At 36.7% G+C, this 15,925-nt stretch overlaps 2 protein-coding genes across 2 annotated transcripts; one reads left to right on the top strand and one right to left on the bottom strand.

The window, feature by feature from the left end:
* Positions 1–924: 924 nt before the first annotated feature.
* On the bottom strand, positions 925–12,933 carry RAB11A_3 (Ras- protein Rab-11A). The gene is made up of 5 exons (XM_051218108.1): positions 12,618–12,933; positions 12,469–12,580; positions 12,350–12,433; positions 10,678–10,952; positions 925–8,058 (listed from the first exon to the last, which is right to left on the bottom strand). Exons 1-5 carry the CDS (start codon positions 12,730–12,732, stop codon positions 7,931–7,933), a joined length of 714 nt encoding a protein of 237 aa, XP_051064544.1. The 5' UTR covers positions 12,733–12,933; the 3' UTR covers positions 925–7,930.
* Positions 12,934–13,761: 828 nt separating this feature from the next.
* Positions 13,762–14,574, top strand: MS3_00009705 (uncharacterized protein; the record flags this gene model as incomplete). Its single annotated transcript, XM_035733246.1, has 1 exon — positions 13,762–14,574. The coding sequence occupies one exon, from the start codon at positions 13,762–13,764 to the stop codon at positions 14,572–14,574; it is 813 nt and encodes a 270-aa protein (XP_035588230.1).
* Positions 14,575–15,925: the final 1,351 nt, after the last annotated feature.

Consider the following 15,925-nt stretch of genomic DNA (forward strand, 5'->3'; position numbering starts at 1 on the left):
AGTAACAACTATGTTTTTATCAATAGAAACAAATATGATTAGTAGAGTTCGACCATCTTTGGAAAAAGATAATTAACACCGATAGCACTTGATTATAGCACATCTATTTGAAGCTAAGTAAAACAGTTTGAGTAAACAATAATTGGAATTTAACTGTTCATCTTAAATTAGTCAACATCTGAATAACGTTTTTTTGTGCGATTCATAAACAAACAAGAAGTATCACTGAATAAATTTGTTATAACTTTTGAACTTGTGTGCCCTGTTCATTGTATAACGCAACGATACCGGCGTAAGTAAGTAAGTATTTATAAATAGCTGTCTACGCAAGATACTCAACATCTATCAGCCGGATACCATCAGCAACAGTCTATTGTAAGAGTGAACAAATCAGCTTCCAGATGAAGAGGAAACTAGGAAAAGACGATGGAAATTCATAGGACATACATTACGCAAATCATCAAACTGCATCACGAGGCAAACCCTAACTTGGAATCCTGAATGGAAGCGTAAAACAGGAAGGCCAAAGAACACATTACGTCGGGAAATAGAATCAGATATGAAAAGGATCAATAGGAACTGGAAGGAGCTGGAAAGGATTGCCCAGGACAGGGTTGGATGAAGGATGTTGGTGAGCGGTCTATGCTCCTTCACGAGGAAAGACAGGCGTAAGTACATAATTAAGTAAGCAACGATACCGCTAATTAAGGAGCAGTGAATTATCGATCGAACCAGTGACGCATAAAACACATGCGACCAGCCTCGAGTCCTGAATGGTCCTTTTTTCCGCCTAGCTCAGCCTGTTAAGTCCACAACACTAATCTCAGCCTCTGTGATATGAATCATGCATTTCAAACATACCGAGTTTATATATCAACCAGACAGACCACAACGTACCATAAAATAGGAAATAACATTTGTACAAGATCTAGCTAAATGTGGCTGTGAATGAGGGAGATAGTAATTGGTAGATTGGGCATAACTTAAGAATGGTAAATCGTATAATAATAGTTCATAGATCAAGATAAAGCTCATGATAAAAGGAACACAAATACGAATAATTAAGTTACTCAATAGTTATACAATAAGAATATATATGTGTAATATCAGTCCAGAAATTAATCCCAACAGTTATCAGTCATTATTCTCAACGAGATATAATATTAATATAGACATGTCTATTAGATAAGTTTTATAGAAGCTTACATTAATGTATTACCTATTCATTACTCATGGTGTACTACCGAATGAACTACAATATACACCTTCTCATCAAGGTTCAGCATCATTTTGACAGAGCATAATCGATTTTCTTCTGAAATACTTTCTAAAATGTTGACTATGAAAAGTTGATGAGTCTCATTAATCTGTCTCACACGAATGATTTATGCTAAATCATTTATTCTATCTTTTACTAAATATAATGAAAACTAGTGGCAAATTGAATAACTCGATGCACACAATAGTCCAAATAAGCACTTATAACACACGTTCATGTAGAATAGATAGAATGTGGCTAGTAGTATAATCCAGGAAACGCGTTTTGTCCGATTTAAAAGTCATCAGCTCAGTAGCTAAGTGGACAATTTTGTGGTGTTCAAAGCAAATAGTAAAGAGTTCGAGTTTCACAATGAACATCAGTTCTGGAGTACAGATACATACAGCTAAATATGAGTTCCAAACAGAATGAAACACACATGTCATTTATTTCACTACTAGCCATACTCCATCTATTCTAGAAAACAAATAATTGTTAGTTATTAATAAATTAGAACATAATCAAGAATGTTGATCATGAGAAAACTGCGTTTATCGAAGATGTCGTCATAAAACATGAAGTTAATCATAAGTTCTCAATACAAATCGATTGATAATCAGATACATTACTTGACAAGTAATTCACCTGAATACCATACATATCAAGTTGTTTGTATCGTTTACCGTTTGATCCTTAAATATTGGTGAACCGCAGTTTATACGCTTCACTAGCAATAATTCGAACTACAGAGTTCTCTGAAACAGCCATCGATTTCTTCCAAATTGTTACTTCACCTTAAACCCAAGTATGTGTAACAATAATACATAAGTCTACAGAATCCCCTTACTTCCTTCAAACTACATACTGTCACATACAATAAATCGGATTAATTACATTAGAAGTCACATAAATACATTCACACGCACACACACACACACACAACAAGTAATCGATAGAATTGTGTGTGTGAAACTGTTCACTAAACAATTACTGAACGGTGCAAACAAATCAGATGCATCAAACAATCAGTGAAATAACTAGTCGATAAGTAGAATAGCACAAATGACATCAACAATTAGAAGAATCTAAGAATATCATATGGCGAAGTTTTCACTTGAAGCTCATCACAAAAATCATTTATACAGTTACCAACTCATTTATTTCTTTTGAAATGAACAACTAATTTACACCATACACTGAACATCATTGTTCTTCACATAGTGAATAGTTTTGTTTACCATTTGTTTCTATCGTCGACATGACAACAATAACTAAGTTTGGTATGAACTTCTATGCATAAGAATAGGTCATGTTTGAATTCAAAGCAAATTTATTCTCATTGTTTATGAGACACAGAGAGAGTGAAGTTCTAGAAACATTGAAAATTTACAAGGATACATGATTAACCAACTACATTTGTATATCCATTAGATTTTAGAGATTTGATTACGTTTGTTCTCAGCATTCTCATTGTTATTTCACCATTATAAAACATCTTTGATTTCATTTCAGTATATTTAGTCAATAAGTAAAGCGTACACTTAGTTGCCGTGACTTCATTCAAATTGATAGTTAATGAATGCTGAGAATTGTGCCGTTATGTTTGGATTAGTTTTGAATTTCCAAAGTAGCACGTTCGTCAGTGTAGCGATAAATAAATCCTCAAAATAAATAACTCTGTATGTCTCCGACATTTGATGATGGCCGCATTAGTTTCACTATATGCACCTAGCTGAAGGCGCTCGGTCATGCTTCGAAACCAGATAACGACTGTGTATACCGTGCTACACACCCGTTGCAACTGTTAGCCAACTTAGACCAGACGCATCACGAACTGACCTACGCGGTGGTGGTCGCATTCTCTTTCTTGTAAATACTCTTACTAATATATTTCTGTATTAACATAATTTGTATCATTAGATCATCAAACAACTACTGACACCACATACTACTTATGTCAACAGATATTAGTAGCATACTACACCACTAGATAGATACTATTACACAATGGTTTAGGTGAATTTCAGCATTGAAGTTTCAAAATATATATATCACTTAATTAATATTACATAATATCATGTCAACCAATCAATAATTCATAAAATACTCTCCAATTCATTCTGTCCTGAATTAGTTCACTTCATCATTACTGGTTACATTAATGTTCTGTTCTTATTCAACATTTTCTGCATAATTTAAATACCTGAAATGATCATCTACATTGAATATGGACTAGATTTCTGTATACAGTGTCATTACTCTGATTGACATGAAACATCATCACTGGTTCGATTAACACTCTGGTTAAACAAGGCAAGCGTAATGACCTTGACGGTAGTAGTAGTTGTTGTTGTCGGTATCACTCAAGGGGAAGATCGATAAATACAATTGATTTTCATATGTATCATAGTGCCAATGATTAGTTGATCGATCGATCGATCATGTCGATTAATTGATGTGCTCAACAAAGATAATACTAAACTATTTGTGTGTATACATGTACCATCTATTGTGATTGTATGTGCTTCTTTCTAATAATATTGACATGAACTACACAATGACAAATTTGTTTCCAAGAGAATTTTGTGAATGACTATTGAATTTTATGAAGTGATCAACCATATTACTTACAGTTTATAGTCGTGGTTACAATTGTGTGAATAATGGTGAGCAAATGTTAGTTATCAATCATTTACTTTCGCCTGTTACTCCTCGTGAAGGAGCATAGGCCGCTCACCAACATTCTCCATTCAACCCTGCCCTGAGCAAATTATCAACAAACCATGGTAAGTAGATAGAATATTATGGTTGGTTGGAAACTGTACGGAATAGTCATAGTAGTAGTAAGGATTACATATGGAAAGCACAGGACACTTCACTTGAATAGTTCAGTAGTGGTGATGACTCCTGGATTGAATTTACGTTGTGTGTTGCTGTTCAATCCAGTTAATAACATACACTTCTATACTTAACCAACCTAACTATTCAGAGTAATAGAAGACAGAAAACTAAGTGGGAATATTGTGTTACTTTCTACTGCAGCATTGATGCATACAAGTAAATACAACTCCATCACTTATCATAGCCTGACTGTATTCGCCTATCACTGACAGAATGTCAGATGTCCGGACTTGACCTACTCATAGAACACATTCTGATATTAATATACATTCAAAGAATGGAACTTCTCATGCATAGAGATAATAGCGATAGAATTTAATTCTATAAAACTGTGAGAAAAGTTAAACCACTTCGAGACTGGTTCATGAATAATTACTGAAAACAAATAGATCATAATGGAGGCAATCGGTTGTCAAATGGCGGAAAAATACACATTTGGTCAGTAGCAAATGTCAAGGATGGATAGATCTTTCGTGGATAATAAAGTGTATTAATACATCAAAAAATAAAACTGTATCTAAGATGCACCGAGAACGTGGCGTTTAAATCCGACCTACCACAAGTTTGTATACTTCTCTTCCTATTATTCAAATACTCAATGTTTTACAATGACCTGTCATTTAATTAATCCAAATTCTATCTACTATTAATTAACCACTCTATTGTTGATCAATTCTCGATTGACCACTTTGCATGAATGTCACATAACTCATGGTCTGTTAGCTGAGTTCCTGTTTGTCCATCTTCATTGACCAGTCACATTGGCTTTCAATAGCACACATAGGGAAGAGACAATATAGATGACCATGAACGGATTACAACACTCACTTAAATACCGGTTATAGTCGGCAAATCAACAAACCACTTACAGAATATCAGAGAAAAAGTAAACACCGTCGAGACTCATGTTAAACTGCACTTCCTTACACAACTACACTGATGTTGATAGAAATGAATCATCGGGAAATTAGTTGCACAAAATGTTTCCGGTCAATCACAAAAGAACAACACCAAGTTACTTCAGGATCGTATATGTCACAATGAATTTTAAGGGATCACATGAAACTTTGATAAAATACAAGGCGATAGTTTTCTACGTGTCTCACTTGTGTGTGATAATCAACTAATTATAAATGACATGTGACAAATGCATAGAAAGAAATCAACGTATATCTGTGAGAAACTGATCAGGCCTCTAGGAAAAGACATCAGGAACTATTAGTGGACCGATCTGTGGACAATTTGTGAGACCAAAAATGTTTTCATGAACGGACAGTAAGTTTTCAAATCTCAGTGGGTTCCTGTTTCAAGAAATTCACACAGCTTCCGATTTTACTATCAATAACTGATAATCATCACATAACTAGACTACATCAATCTATAAAGTGAGTGATTTAAGTCCAGTTGTGTCAGGGAATAGAATTTCACCTTTTTGGAGTCAACGGAACCATAGCACTCATTAGATGTTTCTTACACGATTCAGAAATCTTGCAACTACGACTCTCCAGTAACTCAGTAACACAAATACTCATAAGTAGACTATTCAAGGTAGGCACTAGAAAGATGAGTTCGCACTGAAATGCAAAACGCAAAAACATTGAATAGTCTCACTATCTACATGACGGAAGTCCAACAAATGCAAGTCAATTGCTGTTTCATACCACAATGGAAACTTCAAGTCGTCAACCATACACATCAACAGTAAGATTTATTTTTATTCTTTAGGCAGATGATTACCTTCAATAGTTATTTTAACAGAAATACTTAAGAACCACCTTGCAAAAGTCTAAACACCCTGCAAACAGTTGTTGAAAATCCACTTTTATAACAAATCCACAAATATATTGCAGAATCTCGAAATCAAGAAGACTAGTTCGCGATTTCTACGTGGTTCAGTGTGAGTCAGTTATTTCTTCGTTACAAATGAACCCATGTGTCATAACTATGTCAATAATCATATAGATTTTCATGCCTGTGATTCCCTGATAACTGACAGTTCGACACATCATCATGAAAGATAGGGGCACACAAATCATAATGTTGAAAAGAGCTGTATCGGTAGACGCAGACTAACGGCCTTCAGTCATCGTGATAACCACGACCAGTGGGCGCACATTTCGGGTGATATGACTCACAATTGGCAGCAATCATGCTGACGTATCCATCCTGTCTTCCCTGGGGTCTTCAATTTCAAAATTATTTTATACTATCTTATCCAACTGATCGGTGCATTTTTCGCCACTCATTCTCCATACTTCACTTTCACAACTACCATTGATACTAACACCATTTCTGTCAATCTGATTTCTCGCTATACTCATGAGATGTGACAACTTCCACCAATACAAAATCGTGTTACGTCCTGCTCTGCGCATGACTCACTAACACTATCAAAAGAACCTTATGCACATTCACTTCCCGTGTTTAACACTGCACAGTCATCTAATAAATTCATAGGCAGCAAAATCACGACGAAACACCTAAACTGAATTTCACATTAGGATGAATTGTGCAGTTCTTCCTTAGTCTGCTTACTAACATCGTATTGCCGAAAACTTCTATCCCACCACATGACAACAGCAAAAACTACAAAACACACCGACTCTAGGTAGAAAAATCAATTTATGTTGATAAGAAGAGAAAAATTAGTTCATTTGCAAACACAGTTCACATCATAATACATATAATACAAATTTGTTTGTTTGTTTTTGTTTAAAAGAGATAAAACTGGAAAAATTGACTTTCTACTGAAGATCCAGTTCCTTCTCATCTATTACTAGTATTTTCACTAAAAATATAGTGTGTCAGCTTATTTATCATCTGGCATAGTTCAATAACAATACAGTTAGTATAAAATGAAATTCACAGCAAGGAGAAACACAGTTTACAGCGTCATACAAAACAATCTGTTCTGCACATATTAACAAAACAAACAAGTATTCATTTCGTGAAAATACAATAGTGATAGACAATGAACAAAAGAATAGTGCCGTGGAAATGTGTGTACGTGTATAAGTCAGTATGCATGTCTATGTCATCAATTAGAATTATTCTTGTTAATAGATACTATACAGTTCACTAGAAAGTTATCAATTAAGTAATGAACTGGGAAGAACGCAGCTGTACACATGCACAAACAATAAATTGTAGTGATGATGATGATGATTGCAATGTCATTGTAGTGTGGTCTCCCACTTAGCTCATTAACAACTTACTCAATCGTCACCATTCATGACTGTATCAGATCACTTCTCTCATATGATGCACACAACAAAGATTCAGTGTTCACTTTGCTCATTCACATTTTACACTGGTGTAAAATAAGTTAAAACTGCTATGGAAGGGGCAGGGAAGGAAAGCATTTGAAACACTGCTCCATTACTACTACAACAACAACAACTCGCCTTCACTTCTTCATTCTCTCCTTTGAATTCACAAACACACACGCACACACAACCGAACACGTGAAAAGTGAAAATGTGCACAAAACAAAAGTCAATGCAAATGATTTCATCCACACAAAATAAATAATGAATAAGTAGAGACAGTGGCGACCGAATCAGTAATCGTTAACGTCAAAAACAAGAAAGACAACAGCAACCACCACTAATTTACATTTATCATAAACATTCTATCCATCGATTTGTTGTCGATTTACTGATATCAATCAATCAATCAATCAATTTATTAACAATAATAGTTTACAGAAAAATAATTAATCAATTCTCTTCATGCAAAATGGAAACAAATTATTTGATTATTCCCTTGTTTCTAACTACAACACCGTCGTCCACTGTTTGAATTGTCTGTGTTCGATGAAACAATGGGTTGATTATATGGAGACATTTTCATGTCGACATTACTCACTGGAGGATGTGAACGGACAGCTTCGAAAATGGCTGGACACAATGTAAATGATAAAAAGAACAGTAAGACTACAAATCAAATGTTTGGCAGTTTTACACAAAATTCAATGAGCGACTATTGCACACTTGATTGGTAGGATTCAAACAGTAGCACAAAAAGACCAGACAAACACAACATTGATCACTGCCACTACTCCACTGATCAGTCATTTGTAAACAACTGACTCCTGCGAAAAGTCGGTTATGGTTCGAATAGCTCGGTGATAACCTCTTATATTGTGACGTTGGGCAACGCAAGTCAGTTCCAATCCACTGGGTAACATCAGTTCCCTCTCACGGTCGCAAGTACGCATTAATGACGAGTATCAACTGCCATGAGGTAGGGTTTCCTCTCGAACATATACAATTACATCTAAAACACATTACGTTTTCACATAATCATAATTAACCAGCCATTTTTATGATGATTTCGAAATATAATTGCTATGGGAAGTTCGTGTGTGTTCAATGACGTTACAACGCTGTGAGATCTGAAACTTTGTGAATCGATAAAGCAGATAAAATGTTTAATCTTAATACTAATGAGCGTTCATAGTTCGAGCAACCTGAGACTTGATGATAGAGGTAGTTTTAAAGCCAATGTTAACTAATTCTCTGTTCTTACTATACAGGAGGGAGTCTCCAACCATCGGTTACGATAGTCTCATGGACTCGACTAAGTAGTCTGCATCTGCCAACATGGCTCACACGAGACGTCAGTGGGCTTATGGACTGATGCCAAGTTTCAGCTAAGCCGCCCATAACTTCCCTCAATCAGTCTACAAAACTACTCTGCATTACGCTTTGTGATAGTTAGCATATTGGCACTCCTTGGTCATCATAGAATCTCTTATACATTCAAAACTCTCATCCTTGTGTTCTTTCATATTCATAGAAACAATCCGCTCTGGGAAGTCAGTCAGATACAACGTAGGACCAGGCACATATGTGCATCGGTCCAGGTTGCCATACCTCATTAGCACAGCAAGATGAACACCGGATTCATAGGAGTGGTTAGGTCAAAGGTGGTAATATATAGGAGAAAGATTGCATCTGTGCTAATGTGGTATGGCAACTCGAACTGATGCACGTACGTACGAAGTTCTAAGTTGTTACTGACTGACTTACTGAGTTTAGTGATAACCTCTTATAATGTGACGTTGGGCAACGCAAATCAGTTCCGATCCACTGGGAAGCATCAGTTCTCTCCCAAAGGTGAAGGCACACATTAGCGACAAGTATCAACCAGCAAGAACTAGGGTTTCAACTTCTAAGGAAGTTGTTTATTACCTGCTTGGAGGGTGCTACATTAGCATTGAAGTGGTGAAACAGTATAACCCACATTCAATTACTGATACTTCAAAATACTAACCTTCATGCCACGGAGAACTGGAAACAACAAAATCCTGATAAACCTCCATCAACATATCAGCACTCCTTGGTCATCATAAAATCTCTTATACATTCAAAACTCTCATCCTTGTGTTCTTTTCATATTCATAGAAACAATCCGCTCTGGGAGACAGTAAGAACAACTCATTCATATTAACAAAATGCTAGCATTACTATACTTATCACTAAATCACTGTAGAGAAGTTGGGCTAGACTAATGTGCCTAGGTAGTACTTTATCGACAAATACATGGATGGAAAAGTATTTATATTCAACTCTTAGACCGATGTGTTCACCAACACTAACCGAATGTTCACGTAATTAATTTAAAAACAATTACATTTATTCAGATACATACTTCGAATTAAATCGTACATCGCAATACCGTGTGATGGCTTTTCATTTACTAATTCTTACCATTCAATATTTGCTTCACCACACATTTTGTACGGTGCATATCTCGTACATGAAACTGAAGGCACAGATTTGACAACGTTTTTGTGTCTAAATATGTCCATAAACCGTAAACATCAAGTCGTTACATCATCATATTGACAAAGTAAGGACATATACAAGAGGTGTGACGAATAATAACACTGACATTTACCCTGATGTGTCACATTCAATCTTTTATCAAGTCACAAAAACCAATAACAATAAAGTAAGTTAGCCTTATATTTTTAACTCACTCACCGGATGCGTGGGCACGAGACACTAAGTGTGAAGATTAATGATGCTACACAGTTGCTTAAACCAAAGTAAGTTGAGCGAGGTCTGAACTTGAGACTTGATGGCTGGAAGTCGAACGCTTTGACCATTGAGCCACAGCTCCATAAGTAAATACTCACTTCCTACTTTTACTGTTACAGACGCAGTGAATATGCTTGTACAGTAAAGTAGAGTTTGCCAACATGAAATTCACTAAGAAACGAAGACAGACCATCTTGCAACCAGATTCATACTATACTTTGATGGGGTAACAAAGATGAAGCACTATCATCCTAGAAAAATATTTGTCCTCAAACGTAGTCTGTTGATGCGAACCAACGAGCTTCCTTAAATATTAAAGCCTTAAAGATTTACAGTTGAGTGGTGAGCCAATGTAATCTATGCAAATGATAAACCAAAGAGCATCGAAACAACAAAATCTATTTTACCCAGTTAACTTCATCTTTTCAATCAAAACTTAAATCATCGTATGATTTGAAATATAAAACTAACTTTTAAGAATGTAATAGAAAGCACTTTCAACCCCGGTGGATTCCAAAGCTGACGTTTCCATGAAGAATAGTCCTTGCCTTTCAGCCCAAAGCTTCGCATCTTCCGTTAATACAGTTCGAAGATGTCTAAGGTCACACTTATTACCAACCAACATAACGACCATATCTAGTTCTACGTTGTTTCGCAACTCGAGTAACCAGTGTTCCAAATTGTTGAAAGTCTCTCTTTTTGTGATATCGTAAACCAACAGCGCACCGACAGCACCACGGTAATAGCTTCAAGAGAAAACGTCAAAATATGTCATAGGATACGTCTGAGGATACTGAGTGAAATTCTTACTACATAGAAGTTAAACAACAAGAGTTAGCCGAGCTTGTCTATATGCTGTCCAACTCACAATAGTTTGTTCTATCCAGTAGTATCACTGGTTCTCGCAAAAATCACGACTGGAAGTTTAAAAACCCAAGTATGGTTACCAAGCCAAACTAAACCATTTCGAGTTATTCACTTACGACAGCTATTTTGAAACTCTCTATGACTGCTTTTGTCCACTCTACCAAATTGGATAGAACGGCATCTTTAGTTCAAAACCGACACCAAGTGGATAGACGCTTAAGTCGTATTACATTTACCATCTCACAGACTTACAAACTTTAAGCAGATCCAGGACGCATAGGAATATCATCTTAAGTCCGTACAGCGAAGCAGGATATTTGTCTAGACATCTGTCCATTTATAGATATAAGCTAACCTAGCTTGTGGACACAAAATAAAACTCACTGAAGATTTAGGCCGACTAAGACATTAAGTGGATAGGCTACCAAACACTGATAAGAAAAATAAATCTCGAGATACGAAGCAAGTCGTAATTTGGTAACGCTATAAGGTCCAGAAACTTCTCTTATCAAGTGGTTGATTATTAAAAACTGAAATAAAGCTACTCATATGAATAAGATCACTCCAAGGTTATGGAACACTGACTTACATCTCCTGCTGAAAATAGGTTTAGAGTAGCCTGCTTTTCAGCAATACCACCAGCGAACACGAGTAACTCAACACAACAACCTCTTTATGTAGGCAGCAACTAAGTTTAATTCAATCCGTGTTGTCTTCTTGCATGGCTACCTGAACTCAATAATTCAGTGAACAAAGCGTTGGCGTTTGAAGCGAATGGTACAGGACTGGAGTCTCATCTTCTACATCAACAAAACGAAACGCCATCCCAGCATTCCACCGTTAACCACTACCCATTTTTAGTACCATTCTGAAGTCTTGCTTTCAAAACATGAACTTTAAATATCACAGTTCTACACATGAAAATACATGGAATGACTGTCCACTTGCATGTACAAATTGTTCTAAGTTCATGATGACTGTTTTCATTATTCAGGTTAATTAAAATAAGTAAATATAATGACCCAGATTTTTGAATACCCATGCACTTTAAGACTACCAAACAATGAATAACGTCGAGACGCTTTGACAGAATGCTGTATTTAGCAATTGGTGCACAACTGCGTTTTTGTCAGACACAATCATCTTCACAACGTATTGTGTGCAGTCATTAAGAACAGAAAGTACTATCACAACAGTAACTCGAAAATGAAAAGGCCATATTTGCAAGTTTCTTAGATCTAGCACTGAAATCTCTACATAAAGATTGTAAACTCACGCGGCTGTTATAGCTCGATAACGTTCCTGACCAGCAGTATCCCAGATCTGTGCCTTTATAGTCCTTCCATCAATTTCCACGCTCCTAAATGCCACAATAAATATTTCCCACAGACTCACTTTGTAGCGAACTCAACACCGATCGTACTTTTACTTTCCAAATTAAACTCGTTTCTTGTGAAACGTGAGAGTAAGTTACTTTTCCCGACACCCGAATCTCCGATTAGTACAACTTTTCAATTGAAATAAATTGCTAGATCTCTTATTACCTTTAAACAGATAATCGTACTCATCATCTTTACCAGACATAGAACCTCCATACATTGTCAACTCTCGAAAACCTGATAGTGTAAACTGTACCAGTAAATTAAAGTAGTGAAGCATTAAAAGACGGTGTCCAATGTTTCACCGTACCACTTATCCCAAATCAAATATCTTTGTGATGAACTTGTATAAACCAATCGATTTATTTTCACTCACTCTTTGTGATTTTGTTACGGCTCCAAGTCTCTGGTAATGTACAGTGGGCTGTAGTCTAGCCACTCGACTATAACAGTTCTAGTCATTTGTTGTAGTTATTTGTGGGTTCATGTATATGTTAATCTGAGTGAGCGTATATGACTCAGGAGTGTAATTTTTCTGAAATCAGTAGTCATCACAGTACCAGGGAGGAGTTGGTTTGGTTGCATTGTGAGAAACAATAAAGAGGAAACTCGAATGCAACTGGAAGACGGTTGTCTCACGAAGAAATAATTAAGTTAATTGATTGGCAATCCAGACAATGTGAGTAAATTGAAGTGTACGAATAAAACGGTGAACAAAGCAAGAAGGAATGAGCTAGCTTATTCCTATCCAAGTGTACCACCCAAGTTCATCGGCAGTGGAGTTTACTCCCATCTAGGTTTGAAAACCAATCTGCTAAGATACGTTGAACTTTGGTTGTGTACTTTTGATTTTGACTTTTTAAATTTATATATCAGTGTAGATGGACTTTCCATGTCTAGAAGCTCCAATCAACAGTTATGGCCTATACTAGGACGGATCATCGCCCCTAGGTTTAGTGACGTGTTCATGGTAGGGATCTACGGAGGGAATACTAAACCGGCAGAATTCAGCGAATTTTCTGCAAACACAATTTCTGAAATAGAAGAAATGACTGACGTGGGTCTTTCTAGTGTTAAGCCTAATAAATACATAGCTATCAGGTTGGCGGCTGTTATATGTGACTCACCTGCTCGTTCTTCTGTTAGGTACACCGTTAATCATAATAGTAAGGCAGGTTGCGATAGGTGTACTGTACTTGGGAGACGGCTGGAGGGGAAGATGACCTTTGCAAATAGGGTATATACTTTAAGAACGGACGACAGCTTTCGTCGATAGACTCAATCTATTCACCATCAAGGACATTCTATTATGGAAACGCTTTCGATTAATATGATTTTAACTTTTCCTTTAGATCCTATGCACATGGTGTACCTAGGTGTCACAAAAAAGCTGGCTAATTTATGGATAGATTTAGCACACAGGAGACTGCTGAACTTGAACTCATGTGCAATTAGGGACATAAATAATTTAATATCAGGTTGCGAGGCAAGTACTCGTTCCGACTTTCTGCGAAAATGCCGTACACTAGACTTTGTATCGGCATGGAAAGCTTCTGAATGTAGGTTGTTCCTTCCGTATTTAGGCCCGGTGATTCTTCAAAAAACATTGCCGCAACCTCTGTATCTTAATTTCCGGCGTTTAGCGTTATCCATTTATCTGCTTGCACATCCTAAATTACATAATACTGTTGTAGAATCCGCCAGAACAGATTTACAAAACTTCGTGAAGGAATATGAATGGTGTTATGGGTCTGAAAACTTAGTTTACAATATGCATTCGTTACAGCACCTCCCTGATGACGTTCGTGCACATGGACCTTTAGATAGTTTTTCAGCCTTTCCATCCGAGTCTTATATGAGACAAATTAAGGATTCTGTACACAGTGGGTTTGCTGTAGCTAAGCAAGCAGCTCAGCGTTATGCTGAAAAAATGTCCTTCTGCGATAGGTCTCAACGTAGCTGTTCAATAAATAATACCCCGATAGGCGCTAATGATGTCTCCAATAAACAAGTAATTATGTGTAAGAATAGTAAAATAACTTCATCTAAGCCTAATAATGTAGTGGTAGTAAACGGACAGCCTGGTTTAGTCACTGATATAAGGGAGGATGGACAACTGTAATTTAGGTCTTTCACTGACCCACGCAATTACTTCCATAGTTAGCCATGAACACACATGGGTATCGGTTAAGGACATTGATTGTAAATGTATAGCCATAAATTGTATTAATTATCTAGTTCTAATCCCAATGTTGTATACTTTAATGTAAATGTATTTTGTTTCATTAGTGCTTAATTCATGATGATAAACCATTTAATTACGTCTTATGTTATTTTTAGACCACTAACAAGCAATACGTCATTGTTAACGTCCCTAGCAAGAAACAACTCATGATAGTAGCCAAGCAGTGGATTGTTAGCAAAGAACCTTGCCTTTATCCAACGGAGCTTGTCGATATCCACCTACAAAGGTGCGACCAACCAGGTGACATTTGGGCAGTTCTGAAGTGTAAAGTCATTCATGAATTCGGCAAGTAACAAACATAGAAACTACAATTCACTACAGATTCTCTGCAGCCTGCGAAAGATCTTTTAGTTTCCCTGCAAATATTGGAATCTCACCGTAGAAACACTTCTACGGATGAAAACATTTCCACAAAACACTGAGAAGCCCAAGAGGTCAGTACAATAATCTTACTAACATTTCCTTGAGGCGCAATGAAGCGTAAAGAAGAATTTCTTTACAATTCAATAGACATGAACGTGGCTGAGATACAGGCTGACAATCGCCACGTACAATATCTAAAACTTCGGTTGTTTGAAAAATTCGTCTCGCCAATCACCAAGTAGGTTTCATTACGAATTAGTTCGACACAATTAGAGACATCAGCGTCAACATCAGAATCTAAGCATGTCGGTGGTGCTGTAGCGAACCAGTAAGTCACCTGCACCATCAAGTGAACTTTTTCAGTTTCGATAGGTTGTATACAGTGGTGCAGAACATATTGTCAGCTACCAATGACTTGACTAAAATGATGCACAACATATCCCCGGTCATTACTGACTTGAATAATAATGTAAAGAAATTACTATCTAAGTCTAACGAACGCGGACAACCGCATCAATTCGATTGAGGACTCTCAAGCCAGCAGTTCCCTTTGTCATCTGAAGAGGGACTGCAGATGCTGGACGCTGGTTTGCAGCAGAAATAAGCCAGGGACAGATTCATAAGTCATCAACATTAATTTATTAATTTGTTCCCATTACAGATGGCAATGGTTACGAGGTTATCCAGTGACGATCCTAAAACATCAATGCAGTATGTTCTGTCGCACCTACTGACACCTGAGGTTGCCAGTAAATTCACGTTACTTGGCACCTCTTCAAAACGAGCACTTCAGAAATGCCGGTTTTACGGCTACATACGAAGTAACTCATATTTGTTATTTAAACTTCAGGTGCCCTAACAAATT

This window comes from Schistosoma haematobium, chromosome 7, assembly GCF_000699445.3.
Source record: "Schistosoma haematobium chromosome 7, whole genome shotgun sequence".
In the NCBI taxonomy this organism is placed as follows: domain Eukaryota; kingdom Metazoa; phylum Platyhelminthes; class Trematoda; order Strigeidida; family Schistosomatidae; genus Schistosoma; species Schistosoma haematobium.

Excerpts from the sequence above, each read along its gene's own strand:
- RAB11A_3 (XM_051218108.1), bottom strand. The coding sequence starts at position 12,732 with ATGCTTCACTACTTTAATTTACTGGTACAGTTTACACTATCAGGTTTT. Across the intron at positions 12,434-12,468 it reads GGTGTTGAGTTCGCTACAAA|GAGCGTGGAAATTGATGGAA; the intron begins GTGAGTCTGTGG and ends TGTGGCATTTAG. Across the intron at positions 10,953-12,349 it reads TATCGAGCTATAACAGCCGC|CTATTACCGTGGTGCTGTCG; the intron begins GTGAGTTTACAA and ends TTTCTCTTGAAG.